Source organism: Octodon degus, unplaced genomic scaffold (genome assembly GCF_000260255.1).
Source record: "Octodon degus isolate 3935 unplaced genomic scaffold, OctDeg1.0 scaffold00051, whole genome shotgun sequence".
NCBI lineage: Eukaryota > Metazoa > Chordata > Mammalia > Rodentia > Octodontidae > Octodon > Octodon degus.
The window spans coordinates 4,748,328-4,776,256 of record NW_004524627.1 but is presented as its reverse complement, the minus strand read 5'-3'; the positions used below and the strand labels follow the sequence as shown (position 1 = coordinate 4,776,256).

Here is a 27,929-nt window from a genome sequence, read left to right as displayed (position 1 = left end):
TCCCCTCCTCCGCATCCCTTCCAGGTGCAGCCGCAAAGCCTGGGTCTTTTGTGATTGGATGACTGTAATCCAGTCCTCGTGGTCACCTCCCAATGAGGGCTGGGAGCCACAGAGCTGCACCAATCGGTGGTTAGCGGACCCCCAACAAGGGCCAGTCAGGGGACTGGGGCTCAACAGGGCAAGCCACGAAGAGCCACCAATCAGAGGAGAGAAGCGACTCCCAGCTGCTCAATCAGCTGCCTAAGACCTAGGCGGCCGGCTGCGCCGCGCGAGGCTCTCTGCTGGCCAATCAGCGCAAGGCGGTGGTCGCCGCGCGGGAGGCGGTGCCTATCGGCGCTGCGGGGTAGTGGGCTCTGCGAGAGGCCGGGTGAGGAGAGCGGCGGCAAGGGTCCGGGTTGTGGGGCCGGGGTCCAGTGGGGGTCTGAACGGGCGAGGGGGGCGGAGGGAGCGGAGGCGGGGTGGGTGGGCAGAGTCACGGTGGCGCCGGGCGGAGGGACTCTCAGAGCGTCGGGCGCGGCGCAGATCCGGAGGAAGGCGCAGCTGAGGTGGCGGTCGCCTGGCCCGGGGCGGGGGGCGGGGTTGCCATGGCAACGCGTGGGCGCCTGCAAGCCAGGCCGATCCTTCCCTGTTCCCAGCTTGCTGGAACTCGCTCCTCTCTTAAAGCCCCTCAGTCCGCTCTCCCTGGAGGTTCCCCTGTGTGGTGGGACCTGCAAAGCAGTCGCCCGCTCTCCACCGCCCAGTCCGCGCCGGAGCGAGACGTGGCTCGCGGGGGCTCCGGTGCAGCAGGCCCTTCGGCGTGACCCCTGGGCCAAGACACAGCCTTTTGGTTGCTGAGCCGCAGCTGGGGTCTAGCTCAGCCACGGGCACAGTAGGGATGCTGCTGCTCAGGGGACCTGAGCTCTCCCCCAGGATTTTTGTAAAAAACTACCCCTGCATAAGTGCTCAGGGGTGAGATCTGACTGAATAAGGACTGTGCTGGCAGCTTTCCATCCCGTGGGGCAACTATGGCCAATAAAAATAGAAAGCAAACCACATATGTAATTTTACATTTCCTAGTAACCAGTAAAGTAATAAAACAGGTTAATTTTAATATACTTTACCTAATATATGTGAAGTTTATAACTATTAAATTATTAACACAATGTTTGAAACTCTTATTTTTTTCATACAAGTGGTGTGTATATGACAACACACATCTCAGTTCCAGCCATTCAATCCCTCACTGCCCCATTTGCTACTCTATTTATTGGAGAGGGGGATAGATCCTGGGGATTGAGCCAGTGAGGCATCACACATGCTACGCTGGCTTTCTTCCAGCTTAGACCAAGTTATAGTCCCAGTTCCTAGTGTACAGTAGGAACATTTCTTGCATATGTGCATTGTGGCCAGGACATTATGTCGAAGTCACCAGTATTCTTTGAAGCCTTCCTGCCCCTCTGTTTGCAAGGAGGTGTTGTCCATGTAGCAACAAGAAGGTATCGTCCTTTTCTTCAAGGAATTTCCAGTCTAGTTGAAGAGAAAATAGCTATCTAAAGATTAAGTGGTCTTTTAAATGGATATAAGTCAGGCAGTAGTTAAGATAACTGGAAATAGGGGCTGAAAATGTAATATATGCATCAAGAAAAAAAATAACTGGGAGTATATGGTTGAATGACAGTGAAATGGCTGATAATCACCCTTTGGAATTCATGGGGAGAAAACTTCAGGGTGGATAAGTCTGAGAATGCAGGAAAAGATGAGGATGGGGTTATAATTGGTTGGAACTGAATATAACTTTTTTTTGTTTTTAGGGGTGAAGTTTTGCCAAATCCAAAGGCTTTTGGACTGGAAAAGGTTTTCCTCTCCCTTGATATCTCCATCATGATCCACAGTCTCTTCCTGATCAACTCCTCTGGAGACATTTTCCTGGAGAAACACTGGAAGAGTGTTGTCAGCCGTTCTGTTTGTGATTACTTTTTTGAGGCACAGGAGAGAGCTACTGAGGCAGAAAACGTCCCTCCAGTTATTCCTACCCCTCACCACTACCTTTTGAGTGTTTACCGCCACAAGATTTTTTTTGTGGCAGTGATTCAAACGGAGGTCCCACCCCTGTTTGTCATTGAGTTCCTCCACCGAGTAGTGGACACATTTCAGGTTTGTGAGTGTGGATGGTTCATGTGTGCAAACTGTGAAGTATCTGTGTAGTCCTGTTTCTGTTGTATTCAATCTCAAGATAGGACAGTGTTTAAGAAATCCAAACTGATATTGCCTACTTCCTTGCCCATCTAAAATTCTTCTTTCTCTCTTTTATTTATTTATTTATTTTTGTATTTAGTTCAGGGTCTATAGGGTCTCACTAGGTATATCAGACTTGTAGTGATCTGCCAGTGTTCAGCCTCCCTAGAGCTGGGATTACAGGTGTGTGCCACCACACTCAGCATGCCCTGGGGGGCGGGACTAGCGTGGCCCTCCAGGATCAAACCCGGCAGGCTGCTCTGTCCACCTAAGCAGGTGCTTTAATCCACTGAGCTATTTGGTCAACCCTATTTTTAAGTTTTTTACTAGAGCTTGAACCTGGAGTCTTTGCACCCAGCTATATCCTCAGACCTTTTTTTTGAAACAGGATTTTATTACATCACCCAGATGGTGGGTTTCAATTTGTAATCTTGCTTCAGCCTCCCAGAGTACTGGGATTACAGGCATACATCACTACTCTTGGATCTTATTTCTTTGTTGAACTGGCTGCATCCATAATAACAAAATGGGTATTTTTGAATCTCTTGCATGATAAATCTCTGGCATGATAAATCTACCCTTGAATTGACCATGTAAATTATATAGTATTTTTCGTTCTGATTCTACAGTTTTCTCACAGATTAGTCTTGATCCTAAATCACTGTTAAATGTTGCTCTAAGTTATATCAAAAAGCAATAGATAGGGGCTGGTGAGATGGCTCAGTGGTCTAAAGCACCTACTTAGAACAAGCTTAGCAAAGCTTAGAACAATCGCCCAGCACTACATGCCAGCCAGCCCCGCCCCCTGGTGGGCTGAGCTGGCCACACAAATAAAATAAATAAATAAATAAATAAATAAATTTAAAAAAAATTTTAAAAAAGCAATAGATGTACAGTTTTAGAAGAAGTAGAAAAATCCAAATACTTATTTTAACTGTCTAAGTATGAGCTTTTTTTTTTTTTTTTTTTTTTTTTTTTTGTGGTTCCCTGGATTGAACTCAGGACCTGTGCATGCAAGGCAAGCACTTATTCCACTAAGCTATCTCCCCAGTCCCTGAACCCTTTTTTTACCTTTGGTTTAAGATGATTATCCATAGCATGTGAGTGCTAGTGATGAACTTTTGTTACAAATGTAAGATTAGGAAATATTCTGTGCCTCTAAGAATCATGACATACTTGTGGGGTAGAGTTATTATATTTGAAGATATTCTGGGGGCCTGGTGTAGAGGGCAGGTAAGTTATCCCAGGACATGAGTCCCGATCATACCACAGGACTTTACGCTTCTCACTGGATTCACACAATAGCTCCCCTCCAATAGAATTACACAACTTAGGCTGTGGTTGTTTGCATAACTTAGAAGCAAAGGCCCTTTGGTTTAACTTCTATGTCATGTGAAGTCTGGAGTTAATCACGTGTGGGACTTGTGGAATTGGAGAAGAGAATGAGAACACAAAAATTTAAAAGCAAATCAAGTTCTTTCATTTGTAGTCATCTCTGTATCACATGTCTAGTGCTGCTTTTATTCTCAAGAGAATTGAACTGTTTTATAAGTTATGTTCCTATAAGTACTTTGATAGTAGTATTCTGTGATTCTAATTTTCATGTAGTATGTAGCTTCTTTACATAGTGCAGATATGTGTAGCTCCGTGATAGGGTGCTGCCTAGCATGATTGAGACCTGGGGGTAATCCTAGTGTTATTTTAAAAAACAACCAAACAAAAGCAGAAGTGCTACAGGCCTCATTCTGTGAAGGAAGTAGAAATAGAAGAAACCATGATTTTAAACCACTCCTATAGGGTATTGTGTATATGATTTCTGAATCAACAGTATCATTGGTGAAGCTGCACATGCCTCATCTCGCCATACCACTGTTATGTAACTGTTAGAGACCAGGTAATGGGAGAGTTGTTTAAGCCATTTGAAACCACTGTGGAACTTGGGGAAACGGTACAGTTGTTTTGAAAGCCTGGGGCTTCAGACCTTGTCATTTTTGAAGCAGTTCTTAAAAATAAATGTACAATCCTTATTTCAGTACTTTTTTAAAATTGTTGTTCAGCCTCTCCAGCAGTATTATTTTTCTAGTACTAGAATATGATGAAAGGGACCCAGCTAAAGAATTGCAAGCAGTTGTGACATAGCACTTTGACATTTTGCAGCTCTTTTTTTTTAGCTGTTTATGTTATGTTACATCTGGTTTGTACAATCTGATGAAGTGTTCAATTTTTAAAATAAAATCATTCTTGAGAAGGAATCATCATTTTTTGTTTTTGGAACATATATCTAATTACTAAGCGATTTGGATGCTACAATTTCACTGGTAATTGACATCTGATACAGTTTAGATCACATAGTATGAGTCTTTTCAGTATGATATATGTGCTGCTGAAGTGAGCACAATCTTTTTAACTGTGCATGTCAAAAGAAATTTCAGGGCTGGGTAGATAGCTCAGCAGCATAAGTGCCTGCCTTGCAAGCACAAGGTCCTGAGTTCAATCCCAGGTGCCAAATAAATAAAAAAAAAATAATTATAAAGTAGTGACATGATCTGAAAACTATTCTATAGTATGAGTAGTGAGAGTTTGTCCCTGAAAAAGAAAAAAAGGTAAAAGTTTATCTCAGATACATTTTAGATAATGACAGGGCAAATGTGTAAACTTGCTCTGTAAGACAGTTAGGAAGCAGAGCACTTACCCTAAATGTGTAAGGCTGAGGGTTCCATCCCTAGCACCACCAAGAAAAAAGTATTCTTTACAATATTTTTTCACATAGAAGTATTCTATCAATGCTTTTTTTCTAATTACAATTTTAAGTATGGTTTTGAAGCAGCAGCCCTTATTAAAGGGCAAGAATCTTTTTTTTTTTTTTAAACTGGGGATTGAACTCAGGCCCTTGCACTTGCCAGGGAAGTGCTTATTCTACTGAGCTATCTCCCCAGCCCCCCGAGCTATCTCCCAGCCCCCTCTAATTACAGAAGACATGATTATTACAGAAACTTCAGAAATATACAGAAACACAAAAGTCTTTGAACATGTTCATAACGAGGCTGCCATTAGTATGTCTTGCTGCTGGGCACTGATGTGACTGCTTGTTACTGGTGGCACATGTGACAGCTGCACTGCAAGGTTTGTACCACCAGTGCCACTGTCTGTGCTGCCCAATGGGGCAGTCGTGCATCTGGGGTTCAAGCTGGTGGGAGCACGTTAAGCCCACTCTTTGCATGTGCTGCTGTGTATACTCCTTTTTTTTTAAATAATGTATTTGGTACAGGGTCTCACTACACAGCTTGGACTCAGTGATCCTGCTGTTTTCAGGCTCTCCAGTGCTGAGATTACAGGTGTGCACCACCCAGCCTAGACTCAGTGACCCGCTCAGCATGCCCAGGTACAGGGCTGGTGTGGCATGTGGTGCCTGGGATCGAACCTTAGTCCCTGTGCTTGCCTAAGCAAGTGATTAGTCCACTGAGCTATCTCGCCAGCCCTAGTTGTTTTTTGTTTGTTTGTTTGTTTTGTTTTGTTTTGTTTTGTTTGTTTTTTTGGCCACTTAGGATACCTTCAGGGCAGGTCTGGTTTGGCTTGAGGATGAGGGAATCAAACCACAGCATCCTGAGCCTGACTGCTTTGTTCCAGCAGGCACTGAAACACCTGAGCTAATGGGCAGCCCCCCCCCCCCCAGTTGTATATATTGCTTACCATTTCTAGAGAGAGTGATAGAATATTTGTAAGCAAAACTCACATTTTTAAATTCATATTTTAAAAATATTTTATGAGCATATGATATTCTGTATCATCTTCAATGCCTCTGTAGTTTCTTTCCACGTTAAAAACTACAGTTATTTATTTATTTCATTCTTTTTTTTACACACCTATAATATTTATTTATTTATTTATTTCCATAATTTTATTGAGAAAAAATAGCAATGAGACAGTTTCAATAATTAACACATTTCAATAATCAAATTGGTAGGACAGTTTCAATAATTAACACATTGCATGCTCTCTTCCTGGTGGTTATTTGCTGTACAAGATGCAGACATGATATCCTATTTACAAACACTATTAGAACAAATCCCTCTATTCATTAAGAGAATGTAACTATATATCTATCCTAACCATTTTGAATACATAGATACAAAATGGGCATTCATATTTATTTCATTCTTAGGGTGCTTTTTTGTGTTTTTTGTTTTAATCTTTTATTTATTTATTTGGTAAAAGCTCTCACTACAGAGCTTGGACTTATAGTGATCCTCTTCTTTCAGCCTCCCCAGAGCTGGGATTACTGGTGTGCACTACCATGCCTGGTTTCAGTGGCCTACTAGACACGGGCTGGAACAGCATGAGGTACCAGGGATCGAACCTGGGTCCTTGTGCTTGCCAGGCAGGCGCTTACACTGCTGAGCTATCTCTCAGCCCTTTTTTGTTTTAGATAACAAGAAATTAACATTCTTATGCTTTTATTTATTTTGAGACAAAATTTGGCTGAATTACCCACAATTTGAATTCACAATTCAATCCCACCTCCACCCCCCGAGTACCTGGGACTGTAGGCACCACACTGTGTCCAGCTACGAACGTTGTTTATTTATTTTGTGGCACTGAGGATTCAACCCAAGATTACTCTCCCAGCAAGCCATATCTCCAGCCGCCCCCCTTTTTTTTATTTTGAGGCAGGGTCTTGCTAAGTCTCCCAAGTTGGGCTCAAATTTTTAGTTCTGCCTCAGTCTCTAGAGTGCTGGCGTTGCAGGTGTGCTCTAATGCGTCCGGTGATACTCTTTCTGTTTAGATCTTTGTGAATATTCTTTTCAGTACTAAAAATGGGAATACTGGGTCAGGGAGTATGTACATTGTAGGGACTTTCATGCCTTGTGTCAAGCTGCCCTCAAAATGTGAACACCAGTTTTTGTTTCAGTAGCAGTTTCTGCGCACTGTACAACTGTATTGTAAATAACTTAGAAATCAGTTTGACAGTTTGTTGACATTTTGTTATCTGTACATTGTTTTTACTAGAGAGGTCAAAACCTGTTCAAATGTTTACTGATTATTCTGTCTGTAGTGAATTACTTTTCCATGTCCATTGACCTTTTTTGTAGTGGAAATGTTTTTCTTGTTCATACTGATATAGAAGAATTTAGTCATTTAAGGTTATATTCCAATATATGTGATAGTTTATAGGGGTTTTTATGTATTTTAAATCCGGCTCTGTCGATATAATCTCATAACCTGTCACTTGTCATTTAATATCGTGCATGGTGTTTTATTTAGCCTTATTTTTTGTAATTCAATTTTTTGGTAAATTTTCGTTATATATAACGATCACTATTATAGGGAATTTGTACAGATTTCAGTTTAGCAAAAGAAAGAACTTGGATCAGAGCTCTCCATGAGAAGGATATGACTTCTCAGAAGGGTAATATCCCTTCATTGGGTAAAGTTGGGAAGGGTCACATGTCCATCTCAGAGACTATAAAAAAGAAGGGCTTGCTAACAACAGACATTTCTTCCTAAATCATTGACATCCATTCCCTTCATGTGGAGCTTTATACTGTACAAAGCATTTTCACTTGCTTCATCATGTATACAGTTGTTTTTTTGTTTTTATTTTGAGAAGGGCTTACAGGGTGTTCAGTGTCTCACTACTAGATTGGACTCGTAGTGATCCACCTATTTACAGTCTCACATGTGCTGGGATTACAGGCGTGTACCATTATGCCCAGTCTCAGTTGCTGTCTCAGCATGCCCCAGGGGCAGGGCCTGCATTGACCGGCCTCATGTAAGCAGTTCTATTGAGTACTTACAACTTCCTTCTACATCCAAATGATGTTATCTTGATTAAAGCAATCAAGACCCATATTAACATGACTTAATCCAGTAGTGACAGGTGGGGAAGTGTGGCTCAGTGGTAAAGCATGTGCTTAGCATGTGCAGGTTTCCATTCCTGGCACCAACAAAATAAAACCAAATCCAGTAAGTGATAATTGAGATTATAATCCAGGTCTTGTGATTGTAGTATTCAGTGCTTTTCCCAAACCCAGATAATTCAGTATTTAAATTTATCTCTTTTATTCTTTTTAGCTTGAGATGGGGTTGTCTGTGCTGAGGGATTGCCCATGTTCATTTTTGTTATCATGCTGTCCTGGAAACTCCTGAGCTTAAGTCATCCTCCTGCCTCAGCCTCCCAAGTGCTGGAACTGCAGGCGTGTGCTACCGTGCTTAGCTATGTTAGCTTCAGTGGTAAAAGGACAAAGTATTCTTAGAATCCTAGCATGGGGGAAGACGCAAAGCACTTTTCTGCCCTGCTGGCTCATCACCTGTCATTTAATTGTCCCTCATCTCTAACTTGCTGCATGAGTGTTAGGAAAAAGCACAAGAGGAGGGATTAAAAAGATTTTACAGTGGGCCAGGGGGATGGCTCAGTGGAATAAGCGCTTTCCTGACAAGCGAAAGGGCCTGAGTTCAATCCCCGGTTCCACAAAAAAAAAAAAAAAAAGATTTTACAATTCTGTGTCGTATCTACTGTTACAATTGTACGTTATTCTTTTAAAGTCTTGTTCCTAAGAACAGATAACCTAGATTGAATTTTGTATTATGTGTATTTCATCAAGTTTAGGAAATTAACTGAGGAGGCTAGTTGATATCCTCCTGCTTGAAGCTCCTAATAATTAATACCCGGCACTGGTACAAGGTGGCCCAGAAAAACCTGACTCTGTTCTGTTCCCTCACTGAATGAGAGTGACTAAAAAATACCATGTAGATGTGGGGCAGACCCGTACTCTATAGGAACATACTTTTTTTTTTTTTTTTTTTTTTTTTACAGGTTCTGGTGATAAATATTTATGTTCTATCTTCATCAGGATTATTTTGGAGTATGTTCAGAGCCAGTGATCAAAGACAATGTGGTTGTGGTTTATGAGGTCCTGGAAGAAATGCTTGACAATGGGTTTCCCTTGGCTACTGAGTCAAACATCCTCAAAGAACTGATCAAGCCTCCCACGATCCTTCGGACAGTTGTCAACACCATCACAGGTATGGTTTGTGGACCACAGTGGCTGCCTGCCTCCTCGATGTGGCCTTATTTGAGCATATGTCATGTGGAGTGATTTTGCTCTTTATGGTCTCTATGTCTCATCAAAAGTTACATACATCTTTTGTGTAGAACATATCCTGTTCTCAGTGGCAAGATAAAGTATTCATGGGTGGGCCCTTTGTTCACGGCTGTTTTTATAAGGGTTACATGACTCCCTTCCACCTGGAAGCTGCCATAACTGTATTGGCTTCCAGGTCCCTTCTGCCCAATGCCATTTCTTCCAGTGGTGTGTGTGGAGCTTTTTCCTGTCTGTTTACTTGTCCTTGACCTAACCTTTGAGGCGTCCGCTTTGGGGTGAGTGGCTGGTTGTTCTGGGGGGGCTTAGTCTTGGTTAGCTTAGCATTAGTAAGGGGTGTGTGGATATTTGTTGTACTCTCTAATGAGCCTAGAGTGTGCAACATAGTGACTCTAGAGTGAGTATACATGTTTATATATGTATACATTAGTGATATGTGTCTACATATCGCCTTAGTCAGCACCTCCTTTGTTTTCCCTGTATTTTATTGGCAATAGGGTGGCGTATCTTTTGTGTACCTGGCTTTCTCTGTGTGCCTGGCTTGTCAGTTCTTTTTCTGGTCTCTTGATGCAAGTCCTAAGGCCCATGTGATAGCTTTTTTTATCCAATCTTTTTTTTCCTCCCTACCTCTGTCTTTGACTTGCTTCCCAGGGGAATCTCTCAAATTGTTTTTAACTCCTTCTAGTCAGGATTAGCTGGAAGACCTAAGGAGACCCCTGTTTTATTTTCTTTTTTACAGGCCTCTGCTTATAGAAGGATATAATCTGTATTCTTTGCCTAAACTTCATTATTGGTGTGAGCTGGATCATGTTGATGTGTACATCTTCATACCAACCATTAATGTACCTGAGAACCTCTTTCAAACTAGAATTAGTTTTTTACCCATCAATATCTTATATCAATATGTAGAATAACAATCCTCCAGAAAAATTAATGTATTACTTAAGCTGCAAGCTATTGTGATATTTGAGACACTAAGTTCATGTTACTTTCAAAACCACACTATGATATCTGCTTCTCAGGTAACTTTTTAAAAGCCTTTACTCTGCTTGAGGCAGACCAGGTGGCAACAGTGAGTTTTAAAAATAGACGAAGTTGCCCTACATAGAAGTTGGGAAAATGCTCCTCTATGTGATAACACAGGAATGGTGAGCACAGAGATCCTTCTAGGGAAACGTTCTCTCCTTACTAGAATTTACTAGAACAGAACTGGCATTAAAGTGCTCATTGGATTCTACAAGGACCAATGCCACCGTTTTTAGGAAGCACCAATGTGGGTGACCAGCTTCCCACGGGACAGCTGTCGGTGGTGCCTTGGCGACGGACGGGCGTGAAATACACCAACAATGAAGCCTATTTTGATGTGATTGAAGAGATTGATGCCATCATTGATAAGTCAGGTGGGTGCTCCTATGTTGTTGTGAGAGATAGAAAAATGCAGTGCCCTTCTCGCATTGCCCTTGCTAGTCTCTGACATAGCCCCCTCTGAGGATCATTCGTTTTAATTTAGTGCTGACTTTGCTAGCTGCTGTGCTGCATAATAGGAATGAAATTTAATATTAAGATGCACACCAGTGTTTGCCTCATACTTTTACTTCTTTATAGAATTTTTACTTTCTTGAATAAAAAGGGAAGTAGCAAACTAATATCTTGATTAGATTTCTCCTTGTTAATTGGAAATATTTGACTCCCAATTCCAACTTCAGAACTAAAATTGTAATTATTAAGAGCCAGGGTATTGAAACTGTCCTACCAATTTGGTTTGAAACTGTCTCATTGCTATTTGTTTCTCAGTAAAATTATGGAAAAAAAAAAAAAAAAAAGAGCCAGGGAATCTTCTTTTCTGTCTATTCTGAATTAAGTAAATTCTAAGACTAGAAGTCTTAGAGCTTAGAAATGCATAGAAGAGTCCCCTTAGTGAACTTACCCACCCAACACGCTAACTGGAAGCTTGTTGCACCATAGCCCCTACCGGCTCATGGGTGCTGATCAGGAATAAGACATATCAGGAAGGCTTAGGTAAACTCTGGTGAAGCAGAAAGGAGGTAAAAAAAAAAAAAAAATGTGAGCACAGAGGAGGCATCCTCTGTCCTAAGCAGAGTGCGCACAGATGATCGTGTGTATGCTTTGCAGTGGGATGAATAGAAGTTTTTAAGACCGGGATTGATTTAGGTGCAATCACTGATGAGTGCAGTTGTCCTAATACAGTGGTTCAGGGTGACTGAACTGAGTAAGTGATGTGACCTTAAAATTAAGGCAACAAAGCAACTTTGCATATTAGTCCAATGGGAGATAAGCAGATATCCACCAGAAATACAGAATGGTTAATGGGGCTGGGGAGATAGTTGGGGCCGGGGAGATAGCTCGGTAGAATAAGTGCTTGCCTGGCAAGCACAAGGGCCTGAGTTCAGTCACCGGTGCTACAGGAAGGACCCCCCCTTTGGCTGGCCCAGAATGCCTTGAGGGCAGGTTTGGCTGGCTTGAGTTCTGGGGATTGAACCACAGCAGTCTGAGCCTCAGGACTGTTTAAGAAGCCAGTTCCACAAGAAAAAAAAAAAAAAGGTTAATTAAATTTTGATGTACACAGACAGTGAAATACTGTGCAGTAGTGAAAAGAATGAACTATATACTGTAGAGTCCACAGTATAAATGAATCTCATAGTATTGAGCACAAAAGTGAGATGTATGAGATTATATACAGTTTGGTTACTTTTATCTGAAGCCTGAAAATAGGCACAGTTTAAGATTCGAGAAGTCAGGATTTGGGGGATGTCATTACTGAGGAATGACATTAAGGGACATGCCAGGAGAATCAAAAGCTTCCATATCGTGATGTGGGTGCTATTTACATAGATGTATGCATGTCTGAAAATTCACTGAACTATAAGTTTTGTATTTGACTATTTTATACCAATGGACAGGATGTGGGGACTGAGGAAACAGAAACAGTCAAAGATCCATTTGTGCTGCTGGCTTAGGCAACATGATAGCTGGGACCATCCTGAGAGTACGGAAAGTAGGAGCAGGTCCAGGGCGTCAGATAACAAATTCACTCACCTTTTGGCCTGGAAAGACACTAAGGGTGGGGACCTGGGGAAATGAGAAAAGTAAGGAGCGGTTAGGAGAGAGGAGCATTTGGGACAGAAGAATGGTCAGCGGTGACAGGTGCTGCAGTTAGGCCCTGCAGGGCACAGACCACAGGTATCCATTTGACAGAGCATGGAGCCCATTGTGACCGAGGGGAGAGCAGTTGCTGATGAGTTTTCTGCACCATTGGTTAGGGTAATGATGTTCTGTGTGATTCTGCTACTAGATTGAAAACTTGAGGCTAGTAGCTGCCTCGTTAACCTTTGTGCCCATTACTTCCTAATAGCATCTTATACTTGGTCTGAGTTGGTAAAGTTTGAAAGGATACACAAATACAAGTGAATTGATGGTGAGACAGAAGGAAGGAGGAAAGGAAGGTGGGGGAAGAAAAAAAAGGAAGGAAAGATAGGAAGAAATAAGGAAGTTATGTGGGAGGACCAGAGAAGTGGTCTGTGACCTTTTTGTCTCCTTCCTGTCTCAGGCTCCACAATCACTGCAGAGATCCAGGGGGTGATTGATGCCTGTGTGAAGCTGACTGGGATGCCAGACCTTACGCTTTCCTTCATGGTAAATTCTGGGCAGAGCTTGAGTTCTTGAGATGGGAAATTAAATGCTTCTCGAAAGATGGAGTGGTACGAATGAATAGAGTAAGAAGACATAATTAGGGAAGCACCAAATCTTAATATCAGGTTTGAATTTTCTGCAAGTACAGAATTTCTCTGTGTGTGCACATATCTTTTGGTTAAAATAGCATCTAACTTGCTTTTCCTAAAAGAAGTACAGTGTCGATCTGACTTCTCACTTTCCTGCCTGGTGACTGCAGAACCCCAGGCTGCTGGATGACGTCAGCTTCCATCCTTGTGTTCGTTTCAAGCGCTGGGAGTCTGAGCGGATCCTCTCCTTCATCCCTCCCGACGGGAACTTTCGCCTACTCTCTTACCATGTCAGTGCACAGAAGTAAGCAACTCTCATCACTCAGATAGGAACTGTGTCTATACATTTATGTGAAAACAGGATTTGTAGTGATTACAAATTAGGCTCTAGAGTTGCCTGGCCTCAAGTCCCAGCTCCAGTAGTTATTAACTGTCACCTCGGGGGAGTTGCTTCCCTATTCTGTGTTTTCTTATCTGAAAATAATGAAATTACCTTTTTATGAGGATTAGGTGTGAGAATATAAGTAGTCCTTCACATGAAGTAAGGGTTCATTAAGTTTGCTGCAGTTACTTTTGTTATCGTGTCCAAAGAAGAACATTTTTTTCTCCTAAATTAGAAACTCAGCATAACTATATTCAATATCCTGGCTCCCCAAAACACTCTAAATCATGCTGTGAAACAGTAAATAGTCCTGAATATTCTCTTCAGTTTGGAGTAGAAAAAGCTTTGGAAGCAGTATTGTGCCAAAGGTATGCATTGAAGATATCTTGAGACCTCACAGCTGCCAGGACCTTCCTGTGTGATTTGGAATCAGTCATTTAGGGAAATATTTGGGTGCTTGAGGTCAGAGGCCCTGAAATCAGACTGTTTGGGCTTTAACTCCACCTTGAGAATAGTACATGGAGTATGTGACCTTAGGCAAGGTATGTAACATCGGTTAAATATAAAGACTTCAATGTTCATCTACCCAGCCGTTGTGCACTTAACACTTTATACTTATTGGGAGGTTACGTGAGGTCAGTAGTACAGGCCAAAGGCATTCAGCATGGCAACTGGCACACCAGAATTACTTAGCAAATGCCAAGAACATTTATTATTATTTTGGAATTATTCTGTGGTTTCTCTGTTTCCTCTCCTTTCAAATCACAACTGTACCTCTTGGATTTTGTGAGGTTCCTGTGAAGTCAGATAAAAACACCCTCAAGAAATTAAGTGCCATTCTGTTGGAGCCTCCGGGGCACACTGAGACAGCAGTTGAGACTGGGTGTGGTGGCACACCTCTAATCCCAGCATTTGGGAGGCGAGGAAAACAGAAGAATCGCTATGAGTCAGATCTACATAGTGAGACCCTGCAGACCCTGGATGAAATACATTAAAAAAAAAGAAATTATTAAAAAGTTCTGAGGTATGAGTGTTACTCTCCACAATATAAAAAATGACTGGTTATATTTCACAAAGCATAGAAACATAATGACTCCATTTTTGATTATTATTCTTTTTGCATATAGTACCCTTGGTGTGCTCTTTGATTTGATTTTGCTAATATTTTTCAGAGTCAACAGAAAAATTAGGGCTGGAAGATAGCTCAGTAGCATAAACACCTGCCTGGCAAACACAGAGTCCTGAGTTCAATCCCCAATACCAAAAAAAAAAAAAAAAAAAAGGAAAAAAAACCCCTTAGTTTATTTACTAGATAGCATCTTAATATTTCAAGAGTTATGACTGCTTTTTTTATATTTTTAAGAAAAGGAATAAGGACATAGATAAGGGAGAAAAAACTGGGAAAAAAGAAAAGGAAGGAAGGAAAGAAAGAAAATAATATAAAGAGAGGAAATAATTTTTCCAGCACATTTGTGAAGTAGACTCTGTCTCTCTTTTCTAGTCTGGTTGCAATTCCAGTGTATGTGAAACACAGTATCAGTTTCCGGGGCAGTAATTCGCTTGGACGCTTTGAGATAACAGTGGGGCCGAAGCAAACGATGGGGAAGACCATAGAGGGAGTGACTGTCCTCAGCCAGATGCCCAGAGGAGTCCTGAACATGAGCCTCACTCCATCCCAGGGGACGCATACATTTGACCCAGTGACAAAGGTAGGGGGAGAAACAGGATATTTTGAATTACATGAGTATATCTGCAGGTAGACTTGAGACCTTGTTTAGAAGGCAAGGTTAACAAAGAGACAGTTTCTCCTTTGAAATAACTTTTGGTGACAAATAGGACTCTATTGAAAAACACCTCAAAGGCAGCTTATGATTCCTTGAACAGAAGACCTCGGGTTAGAGCTCCGCTACCTCCAATGAAGTGATTGGAATTAAGGAACATAATGTTTACTTCATTTTTTTCACTATAAATTAGACCACTTTTTAAAAAAAATTTTTGTTTTTCTTTTTAAAGATGCTGTCTTGGGATGTGGGAAAAATAAATCCTCAAAAGCTACCAAGTTTGAAGGGGACCATGAGTCTACAGGCTGGAGCTTCCAAGCCAGATGAAAACCCCACAATTAACCTGCAGTTTAAGATCCAGCAGCTGGCCATTTCCGGTGAGTGACCCATACCTTGGGTGGCTATCTGGGAATGGACGTGGCTTTCTCTCATATGGTGTGGGCATTAGGAGGGAGGCCTTCCTCCCTACTTTTAAGATGTGGTTTTGTTACCTGATGTGTATCTTAAGGAAGTCTTTTCCAACATACTTCTGGGGGAAGTTTAAGGTCCTTACTTATAAGTTGACCTGAGTGTCTAAGACACACCTGCAAAAGAAATGCCATTGGTAGCCAGCAGTGTTTGTGGGCTGCTTTTCTGTCGTGTTACCATTGTTGATTGGAGTTTCCTGAAGTCTTCAATAGATGAGTGCTCCTGCATCCTTAGCTAGTAATTGAAAAAGTTACAAAAGACTTTTGTTTATGTTGAGTATCACTGTGGAACCATTGGACCTATGCAGCCTAGGCTCTCTGGTCTGCACCTTCTTTAGGATGATAATGATCATAACTTGCCATTTACTGGGTATTTATTATATGCAAAGCACTCTTTAGCTCTTGTATTTTATTATTTTACAACCCCATGAAGTGGAAAGGAAATGATTTTAAGTTTTTATAATGTTCCTGTTTTTCTTTACTAAAAAACCTCATTTAAGTGATTAGAATTAAGTTAAATTATAAGCTTTTATTTTAAAGCATTTAATAAACTATAAAGCTATATATAGCATCAATTTTTTGCTCATTACAGTGAGAACTCATTCTCATTGATTAATTCATTCTCATTTAGTTATAATTTATTGCATTATAATTCATTAATTTTGTTCTTACTAATTTATTTACTAAGTCCAGTAACTTCAGAAAAACATAATGTCATCTTATTTTTTTCTTCCTGTCATTTAAGACTGCAAATAATTTTCTATCCTTTCCACTTTAGCAAGAGATCTTCTCATAGGATAACTTACGGTTGAAGCAATTTCTTGTTGTCAGCATATCTGCTCAGAGTGAAGAATCTGTCAGCTTCATGGAAGTGGTTTATTTTTTCAGAAATTTCTGTTGTACAAACTGAATTAAATGAATGTAAGTAGTAATGAGACATAGTTATCCTGAATAATTCCCATTATTTTATCTTTCCTTCCTTCCTCCTCTCCAGGACTCAAAGTGAATCGTCTGGATATGTATGGAGAAAAATACAAACCCTTTAAGGGTATAAAATACATGACCAAAGCTGGAAAATTCCAAGTTCGAACCTGAAGGGAGAGTTTTGTAGAAGGAACAACCATGAACACTTTTTCATTTCTTACTTGTCTAAAAGTAAAAAAAATCAGCCTGTCTCTTAGGTCAGTCCCCCCAGGACTCACCAGCTCCCTTTTTTCCTTAGCCTTGAGTGCCATGGAATTCATGAAGGGAGAAAAGGGTTACCAGGGAAAATGGGACTAAACTGAAACACAGTGAGTGCCAGCTTAGTCTGAAGGAGGTGTGTGCTGAAGACCGGTGGTACCACCATGTTTAACTGCTCTTAACGTGGCTCCTGTGGAAAATGATAAGCATTTGTTGCTTGCTTGGCTTTAATTATCTAAAGCCAGTGAAAGATTTCTTTATTGATTCTTTTTAAGGTAGAAAGATAAACAAGAAAGAAGAAAAAGGAAAGGGGGAAGGGAAAGGAAAAGATAAAGTAAAAAATGAATGTTGAAGAAAATGGGCTGAGGTTGTACTGTATGGTAAAGTCTTTGCCTAGCAGACTCTGGGTTCAATGTCGTGTGTGTGTGTGTGTGTGTGTGTGTGTGTGTGTGTGTGTGTGTGTTCTATGAAGGAGGAAGGGGAAATAATATTAAGGAAGAGTTGTAAGAAAGATGGGCCAAGAAAAGTGATCAGTTCTCTGTAAGGAGGTTTGGGAATAGTAGAGTTGAGTTGGTTTTTTCTGATCCCTTTAATATAGAAAAATCCTTTGTACTTCTGGAAATGAATAGAGCCTTCTTACACCCAAGTCCATTCTTGCCCTGGAAACTCCAATAGAATAAGATTTTCCCTTTCAGGTTCTAACTGTTGCTTGCCTTTAATACTTAGGCTGTTATCTTCTGTGAGGTGATCCAACTTCTTGCCAAAACAGTTGTACTCACATCACTCGGCAGAATTCGCTAGCCTTTTCTGGTTACCTGATCCTTCTTCAGAATTTCCTAAAGCATAGGAGAGTTTCAGTGCAGCCAGATTTCACGAGTCAGCATTGGAGTGGAGATGGCAGCTCCTTCCCCAGAAAGGGAGTCCACAACTGTAACTCAGTGATCCCCATACTCATATGCGTACCATGTCTGTGCCTGTGGTACTGGATCTTAAGCTTTCCTGCCTGAAGCTTCTCCATCAGCAGCCCTGAATAAAAAGACTACTGGCTAGTGAGGGCCTGAGAGGCTGTTAAAGCTTCATGGTAAAGTTGTTTCCTCAGTCTCATGTTCCGTACTCTCGTCTGTAATATATCTGCTAATGGTAACTTTTATCGGTCTACTTTTAAGACAAGTCCCTTAAAATTTTTGAATACAATTAATTCTGTAAGAAGACAGGCAATATTGATGGTATGTAACCAAGTCAGTGACAGAAGCAGGACAATTTAAGGACTACTTAAGGCTTTCTGAATGGCTAATTTTTATTCTGCACCCATGTTTTAATTACCCATTTTAATATTTAGGTAAAAGACAGGTTTGGGGCTTTAATTATTTTTGAATTATAGCTGAGGGAGTGAATCTGTGCTCTATATTGTGCATGGAAAAAAGGGAAGAACTGTGTTCTCCAAAATGTAGAACTTGTCTCTGAAGCCCCATTTCCCAATACTTATTTTTTTTTTTTTTTTTTTGGCTAGTTTTATCTTGCTGCATCCAGAACTTATTTCTGCCACAGCATAATACTGCTTTATGGTTTTCCTCTAGGATAAATTGTGCTATACACAGCCAGATGTTTCATACTTCAGCACTCCAGAATTTGTCCTAGATTCCTATGGCCTGTACATATCCTACCTTGGAAGGGGAAGTATCTCTGTGTGGGGATTCCAGAAACCACTTCTCCTGAGGGCTCTGAAGGGTTTAAGGTTCCTTAGGTCACAGGAAACCAGTAATCTTGGTTCCTGAAAACATTGTTTTATGAGTTATGTTTTATTTCCTCTAGGGCAACTCATCCCATTTTATGAGATATACTAAGTGAAAGTAAAGTGTCTATAGAGTGCAGGACCTTCGAACCTAAGCATGTGTGAAGTGTTACATGTGGATGTAGCAGACAAGCATCACACCTGCCGCCCACCAGTGTCTCAGCATGAGTAGTACAGGACATCTAACAGCTCTCCATATCTGTGTGTGGTTAACTGAAGTAGCTTGAAACCCTAATAAAGTTGAATTTTTCCAGTGTTCAGTGGTCTGTGTGGTTTGTTCCTAGCATGAACAATAATGTCATGCCATGTCTTCCTCAGTAGAAGTGACAAGGCCCCAGGTCACACATGTGTAGTTTGATACTCTATTCACCTCTGAAAGATAAGGGATGTGGATATTAAGGTCATTTTGAAGGTTGTGGCAACCAAGTTTCAGATCATCCAAATTATTTTTCATCAGGGCAGGAAAGAAGACAAGTGGAGCTGCCACTGGTATTTTGGTGCTTTCTTCTCCTCACATGCTCCTGTGGCAAACATGTAGGTAGGAAGCAGGACTGCAGGACACTAGACAGATGTATTTACTGTAGGAGAGGATCCTTGGAAGATAGGGATTGGTAGTCGACAGCGTACACACTGAGATTCTCATGTGTATCAGTTTTCTTCTGGAGACTGTCTACCAACCACAAGTGTCTAGTGTTTATTACTACTTGGCTTCTTTTTCTCTTGGCCATTCTGTAGTGCAGTAGTCTCCTTCTTACCTACAATTTTGCCTTTTCCATTTTCAGTGCCTGAGGTCTGAAATATTAAATGGTGAATTCCAGAAAGAAGCATTCATATGTTTTTAAACTGTGCATTGTTTTGATAGGTGGAGGAAGTCACCCACTGCCCTGCATCGTCCTCCCCAGTCTCCTCCTGCTTTGTTCCATTCCATCTTTCCTGGATGTGAATCATCCTCTTGTCCAGTGCAAATGCACCATTAACACTGACTGCACCATGGTCCCTTAGGGATTATACTGTCATGGTATTGTATTTGTATTCAAGTAACCCTTCTTTTTCTTAATAAAGGTTCAAACTACAAGAATAGTGATGCTGGAGATATATATATATATATATATATATATATATATATATATATATATCCTGGTGCTTCCCCAAAAGGAAAAAGTGAACAGTCTGAGGCACAAGAGGCAAGACCTTCCTCCAGGGAAGGGACTACAATTCCTGCTTTAAATTTAATGGGACTCAGAGAAAGATGCAAGAAGATGGCAAAGTAGTAAGCAGCAGAGAAAGAGCCTCTTGGAAGGTCACTGTCCAGACACTGGAATAGAGAAACGCGAGGAAGACAAGAGGCAAGTGAGTCCCCTGGGCTCAGGAAAGATGTGAAGTGAGAATTGAAGCCCATGGTGACAGTGAACAGAGAAACTTCAGTGAAGAAGGAGTTGGCTGCTGGTGCCTTCTCCCTGAGATGACTGCATGAGAAGAGTAGTTTAAACCTGCTGGTGATCCAGAGGCCTCCAATGAAGAGATAGTAGTGGAGGGGAGCAGTGGATATGAAGGACTGCACTAGCTGACAGTTACTGCTGAGGGATCAGTTGTCCCATGCAAGACAGAAACTGACCCAGAACCATCTTAGAGAGGGGCCGGTGGAGATTAGAACCCATCAGTTGTTAGTGCCATCTAGCAACTCCCAGCTGGGCTCAGCCGCACAGAAAGTGCACTGATGGCTGCACACAAAATGAGTCTGGTCTTGGGCAGAAGGTGTAGGCACTCTGAGATTATCCACTACCATGCCAAAAAAACCCAAAACTGTTACTGACTCGCTGGGATAAATCAACATGGATCAGGACTCTTATCTCCGCATGTTGTCTCCAAGTGTTAGTAGAGACAAACCTGGAAGTGCATTTTTTTTCTCTTTTATTGCTGTTACTATGCTTTTGTTATTTCTCCATCATTTGATCTTGTTTTTATATGAGTGCAAGTGTGGTTTCTAGCCTCTTTGTGGTTGTGGTTCTGCTCTTTTGATCTCATCCTTTTTTTCCTGAGAAAAAAAGTATATATTTAGAATTAGCCAGCTGAGCTCAGTTTAGATGATCCCAATTTTGTTGGCAATATCCAATGCATCATTAGGAACCAGTTGAACATATGCCTTCTCTCCATCAGATCTGATTAGGATATTGACCTTGGTGACATCAATGTCATAGAGCTTCTTTACAGCTTGATTTGTTGCTTATTGACTTTGACATCCACAAGGAACATGAGTGCATTGTTGTCCTCAGTCTTTTTCATGGCTGACTCTGTGGTCAGGGGGAATTTGATGATGGCATAGTGGCCAACCTTGTTCCTAGGGTTGCTCTTTCCAGGGTATTTGGGCTGTCTCCAGAGTCACGGTGTCTTGGGATGGCGGAAGGTGGTCAACATTCATATCTTGTTTTTGTGGTTGTGGATGCCTTTCAGCACGGCCTTCTTAGCCTTCAAAGCTTTGGCTTTGGCTTCAGCTTTGGGAGGGGCAGGGGCTTCCTTCTTCGCTTTTGGCACCATCTTGGTAAAAAGGCTCTGATCTCTTCCTTTATCCTTCCCTCCAATCTCCTGCATCAGTTTCCCAAAATTAGCAAGATCCCTGTTTGTCCTTAAGCCTTGTTTCTAATCTTTCCCTCTTCCTCCACTTCTCTATTATTTCCATAATCCACTTTAAATTTTAAACGCTGAAGGCAAAATTGACATATTAAGGACTTGTATACTGCATATAACTTTCTGGATATAGATTTTGTTGTATAGCCATAAAATCTAATTTATTGGAGTCCAAAAAAAGCAGGAGATAGCACAAATGAATTTGCAGAAGTCATGGCAGAAACTTACCTAGTGGAGAAAAAGAATTTGACATATAGGTAAGTGAAGCATATAGAACTCCAATTAGATATGATTAAAAAAATCTATAGCTGGCACATCATATTCAAGCCTCCAGAAATAAAAAATAATAGAACTTTAAAAGATGTTAGGGAAAAGAAATTACCTATAAGGGAAAGCCCACCAGAATCACAGATAACTTCTCAGCACAAATCTTCAAGTAAAAGAGAACTTGAAGTGCAGTGTTTCAAGTTCTAAAGGAAAGCAACCTTCAACCCAAACTGATGTCCCTGCAAAACTATCTTTTAAAACTAATCAAGAAATAAGTTATTTCCATGACAATTGAGGAAATTTATAACCAACAAACCAGAACTCAAAAATGTTTTGAAAGACATTCTAAAAAGAGATAACAAGGACTACAACTCCATGAACCCAAACAGAAGGAAACCACCAGGCAAGGTGAACTGTTGAACAGAGGGAGGGGGAAAAAAGAGGAAAAAGAGGGAGAGCCAACCACAGGAAATAAACATGACTAGGATAAATCAATACATATCAGTTACATCAATGTTAGTGGTCTTGATTCACCATTAAAAGACAGATTATCAGAATGGATCAAGAGGCAAGGTTCAACAATATGCTGCATACAAGATATACTATTTAATTAAAAAAGAAATTCATAGACTGAAAGTCAAAAGGTGAAAAACAATACTCCATGCCACAGGAACCCAGAAAAAAAGCATTGGTAGTTATTCTATTTGGAAATAAAGTGAATTTTAAACCAAGACTGATTAGGAGAGAGAAAGAAGGTTGCCACATTCCTGTAAAGGAAGCAATACAAGAAGAATGTATAACAACTGAAAGTATATATGCAACAAGTACTATTGTACCCAACTATATAAAACAAACATTGACAGGCATGAAAAATTAAATAAGTACTAGTATAATTGCATAGGGGGAATCTCAATATCACACTGTCACAAAAAGATCAACGACAAAAAAAAAAAAAAAGAAGAAGAAAAGAAATCTTAGAACTGAACCAAACTTTTGAATCAACGGATTTAGTAGATGTTTACAGAGTGTTCCATTCCACAACATCAGAATATACATTTTTCTCAGCTTCACACAAGACATTCTCCAAAATAGAAAACACACTAGCTCATAGAACATGCTTAGAAAGTAAATGCAAAAGAATTGAAATTATTCCATGCCTACTATCGACCATAGTGCAATTAAATTGGAAATGAATGACAAAAGAAACCACAAGAACTTCATAAACACATGGCAATTAAATAGCACCCTCCTGAACAACTAATAGATCACAGATGAAATTAAGAAATTGAACAGTTTATACAACTAAATAATAATGACAATATACCAGAACTTATGGGACACAATAAAAGCAGTCCTGCAAGGGAAATTTATATTCATGAATACCTCTATAAAAAAACAGAACAAGTATGAATAAGCAACTTAATAGTGAACCTCAAACTTCTAGAAAAAGAAGAGCAGCCTCAGCCAAAAGATCATACAAAGATCAGGGCAGAAATTAATGCATTGAATTCTAAGAAAACAATACCAAGAATCAATGAATTGAGGAGGTGGTTTTTGAAAGATTAAATAAAATGGACAAATCCTTATCCAACTTTATCAAAAAGAGGGAAAAAAGACTCAAATACACACAACTAAGAATGAAAAGGGTGAAATCACAGCAGACCCTGTAGAAATCCAGAAGATCATCTATACTTACTTTCAAAGCTTGCATTCTAGTAAGACGGAATCTGCAGAAAAAATAGATTTCTCAATCATATGAATTACCAAAGCTGAATCAGTAAGATGCAAAAATGCTAAATAACCCAATATCAGACAGTGAAATTGAAGATGTAATTAAAAACCTACCAATAATGAAAAGGCTGTGTCCTGATGGATTCACTGTTAAATTCTACAATAAATTTAGAGAAGACCTATCATCACTATTTCTCAAACTCTTCAATGAAATTGAAAAGGAAGCAGTACTTCTATATTCATTACTGGAACACTACCCTGATACCAAAAGTGGAGAGGGACCCAACTAAGAAAAAGAACCACAAGCCAATCTCTTTAAAGAACATAGGTGCAAAAATCTTTAAGATGGGGCCAATGACAAAACAATGATCCTGAGATTCTTCAGAAGATTTTTTAATCTAGCAGTTAATTGGAAAGATTCTCACCCTAACTATATATACTGATACCCATGAACTAAGCTACTGCACTGCAGACGGTAATTTGTAATAGTAGTTTCGTGCTCGAAGTGCCTGTCATTCTGGTCTTGTGAATATGGGCTGCTTGTCATGACATGCCAGTTGCTGCTATGATGTCTCTTGGGTAGATGGTTGTTCAAGAAGAAGGGGGTGGTGAATGAAAGCAAGAGACAGAAAAAGGAATATTGTGGGACTGTCCTGCTTCAAGGTTGTATATGGTGAGATTTTTGGACTTATGTGTAAACATAAGAAGTATATAATTCTTTATGCCTATTTTAAAAATATATTCTAATTTCAAATTTTTTTATCATATTCTGTAGGGACTTCAAGTTCAACATATCAATACTTGATGAAAAATACCTATTCCATATTATGCCTAAGATGTTTGATATGCAGACAGACAGTGAGGTTAAGCTTAACAGCCTAAGTTGTATGGTAATAACAATAAGCTTGTCTTCTGGATGGTTAACAACCTAAGTTTGCTGACCAAAATTAGAGAAGAAGGAGGGCTGCAAGGAAAGGCAACATTTTGGCCCTAGCCTTCTAAGGTCAATTAAGACTCAGGACATATGAGAACTTGTACTGTAACGTCATGTAACTCAGTAGTGTCCCAAATTTTCTGATCAAGGAGATTATGCGGCCAAAGAGGAAAGTGATCGATGATGTAGAGTGTGCCTAAGGAGAGTCACATGGAGAGAAAGCATTCTCTAAGGCTTTCACAGAGAGCACAGAGGCCAAACAATGGCTGTGACTCATCCACATGGCTGACACTGACCAAGGTTCTACAATCTGAGATTTCACTGACCTTATCAGACCCAAAAGCTACAACTCTTGTTGCATAGGTCCTGCTTTACCTTGGTCTTAATCATCCAGCAGAAAAGTATAAAAAGGAAATACAAGAAGTAAAGCCTTGCTGTTATGTTGAGCTGTCGGGGACTCAGGTCAACAGTTTCTGACATTGCCAATCAAGCAGAAGACCCAGTACTATTATCGGCTACTGGACTCTTTTAGAACATTTTGCTGAGTTTACACACCTATAATATTCAAATAATGGAACTTAACAAAAAAGGGGGATACACATGAATGTCCATTTTGTATCTGTGTATTCAAGGTGGTTAGGATAGATATGTAGTTACATTCTCTTAATGAATAGAGTGATTTGTTCTAATGGTGTTTGTAAATAGGATATCATGCCTGCATCTTGTACAGCAATTAACCACTAAAAAGAATGTATGCAATGTGTTAATTATTGAAACTGTCCTACCAATTTGATTGGAAACTGTCTCGTTGCTATTTGTTTATCAATAAAATTATGGGAAAAACTAAAATGAAATTTAAAAAAAAGATAGGGCCAATGAGATAGCTCAGTGGACTAAGCACTTGCTTAGGCAAACTCAGGGAATGAAGTTTGATCCCTGGCACCACATACTGTGCTGGCCCCATCCCTGGGCACCCTGAGCTGGCCACTGAGACCAGGCATGGTGGCACATGCCTGTAATCCCAGTGTTGGGAAGGCAGAAAAAGGAGGATCACTATGAGTATGAACTGCATAGTGAGAACTTATATCAAATATATTAAAAAATATTTTTTAATCCTGAGGGTATTGCCAAAAAAAAAATGTTACTAGCAAACAGAATGCATAAAATCAAGAAGATCATACACCATGATCAAGTGGGATTCGTCCCAGTGATGCAGGGATGGTTCAATATATATAAATCAATAAATATAATACAGCATATTAACACAGCCCAAAACAAAAAAATTATACAATCATCTCAATAGATACAGAAAAGCCTTTGACAAAGTCCAGTACCCTTTCGTGATGAAAACTACATAAAATTGGAATAGATGGCCTTTAACTCAATCTGATAAAAACCATCTATAACAAACCAATAGCCAATATCATAACAAGTGGAAAAAAACTGAAAACTTTCTCTCTATAATCAGGAATAAGACAAGGATGTACACTGTATCCACTACTACTCAATATGGTCCTAGAAACGTTAGCCAGAGCAATTATACAAGAGAAAGAAATAAAAGGAATAATGATAGGAAAGGAAGAAGTTAAATTATTATTTGCAGATAACGTGATTCTCTACGTAGAACACTTCAAAAATTCCATTAAAAAACTACTAGATTTAATAGGCAAATTCGGTAACATTGCTGGATCCAAAGTCAACACTCAAAAATCAATAGTGTTCTTCTACACAAATAACAAACTCACTGAGAGAGAAATTAAAGCAATAACACATTTCACAATATCATCCAAAAGAATGAAATACCTAGTAATCAATCTAGTGGATGTAAAAGACCTCTACATTGAAAACTGTAGTACTCTGGAAAAGGAGATTGAAGCAGATATGAAAAATGGAAAGATAACTCTGAAGGCATTCTGAGCGCCCCTTCCAAAAAAATTTTTTTTTAAATGTTAAAAAAAAATGTTCAGCATCACTGGTCATTAGAGATATGCAAATTAAAACAACAATGAGATTCCATCACACTTTGGAAAAGAGTGGCTATCATCAAGAAATCAATCAGTAACAAATGCTGGTGGGGCTGTGGGTAAAAAAAATCATGTTCCCACTTTTGGTGGGAGTGTAGATTGGAGCACCCACTTTGGAAATCAGTGTGGTGGTTGCTCACAAACCTAGAAATACTGCCTAGGCAGGCACAGTGACCAGGGTTTGATCCCTGGTCTGCTGTGCCAGCCCCACCCCCAGGGCATGCATGCCTGTCATCCCAGTGCTTGGGACGGTGCAAACAGGAGGATCACTATGAGTTTGATCTGTGTACTGAGACCCTGTAGACTCTGTACTAAAATACAAAAACCAAACAAACAAACACCCAAAAACAAACAAACAAAAAACCTAGAAATGGAGGTCTGATTTGACCTACCTGTTCCCCTGCTGGGTATCTTCCTGGAAAAATTAAAAACTTCATACCACAGTGACATACATGCACCCATATTCATAGCAACACAATTTGTAACCACTAGATCTTGGAAACAACCTAATGCCCATCAAACAAGGAATGGATAAAAAAGATGTGGTCTTTTTGTATAAGGGTGTATTAAACTACTCAGCTATAAAAAAGATAAACTTGAGACTGTTACAGGTAAATGGATTCAACTTGAGACCATACTAATAAATGAACTGTGCCAGCCTCACCAGTATGAGGAAGTGAAACAGCAAATAAGATCCAAAATGTACAACAGGTATTATAAAATGGGAAGAAACTTCAAAAGGGAAGAGAAACTGCTATAGGGGAATGGAGAAGAAAAGAAAGGTAAAAGAAAAACATAAAAGATAGCTATAGTACTAATTTCTATCAATTCATTGAAAGGAAGCATTTGTGCTAATATTGTTTGGACAACTAAATGCCTATATCTTGTACTCTGAATGACTAATAGAAAGATAACAATGTGCAATGTATTAGCCATTGTTACCATCCTATTACCTTGTTTTGAAATTTTTTTCTCTTTATAAAAACAGAAAAAAAAATATTCCCTGGGGATGCTAAGATGTATGGTAAAAATGGAATTTCTCTGAAGTTGTAAAGGAAAAAAGAAGTTTGTACTAACTTTGCTCTTGTACCTCAAGCTGCAACACTCACAGCCACAGTGTGTTAAAATCGCTTAGTTAAGATGCATGAGGCTTCAACTCTATGAGTGGAAAGCTTATGGCAGTTGCTAATGGCGTGTCACTCTAGGAAGACTTGAGCCCATCCAGAGACTTCAGTAAGAGGTCCCCAAAATAATGGCATTAATCCACTTATTCCATGGGGGGCAGGAGTAAGAGAGAGGGAGAGAAAGAGGCCACAGTCATGTAACTTTTAGATAAAGCCATGTAATGTGTTTTGGTCACATATTTATTGTTATACTTTGGTTATGCAGATCACTAGATTTCCTTTTGGCAGATTTGCACAGGCACATTTATATTTTAATTATCTGCCTGATTATCCATGTTGGGTGGGACTTCCACATGAGTAATGTGTTTGATCATAACCATGTTCCCTATTACTAGCCCTCCTCCCCCTCCCCCTTCTTTCCTTTTTCTTGTCTAGTAATGTCTACCTTCTACTTTCTTGTCATCTTTTTAAGAGTCCATTTATTAGGGAAAACATGTTATGTTCGTGTCAGGCATCTTTGCTCAACTTAATGATCTCCAGATTCATCCATATTTCCACCAATGACA

General features: G+C 40.0%; 1 protein-coding gene across 1 annotated transcript; it reads left to right on the top strand.

Moving 5' to 3' along the window:
• Positions 1–247: 247 nt before the first annotated feature.
• Ap3m2 (adaptor related protein complex 3 mu 2 subunit) lies at positions 248–16,849 on the top strand. The gene is made up of 9 exons (XM_004633070.2): positions 248–367; positions 1,791–2,133; positions 9,066–9,237; positions 10,577–10,714; positions 12,883–12,968; positions 13,225–13,358; positions 14,938–15,145; positions 15,450–15,594; positions 16,679–16,849. Exons 2-9 carry the CDS (start codon positions 1,861–1,863, stop codon positions 16,777–16,779), a joined length of 1,257 nt encoding a protein of 418 aa, XP_004633127.1. The 5' UTR covers positions 248–367; positions 1,791–1,860; the 3' UTR covers positions 16,780–16,849.
• The last annotated feature ends 11,080 nt before the right edge of the window (positions 16,850–27,929 follow it).

Excerpts from the sequence above, each read along its gene's own strand:
- Ap3m2 (XM_004633070.2), top strand. The coding sequence starts at position 1,861 with ATGATCCACAGTCTCTTCCTGATCAACTCCTCTGGAGACATTTTCCTG. Across the intron at positions 2,134-9,065 it reads GAGTAGTGGACACATTTCAG|GATTATTTTGGAGTATGTTC; the intron begins GTTTGTGAGTGT and ends TATCTTCATCAG. Across the intron at positions 13,359-14,937 it reads TACCATGTCAGTGCACAGAA|TCTGGTTGCAATTCCAGTGT; the intron begins GTAAGCAACTCT and ends TCTCTTTTCTAG.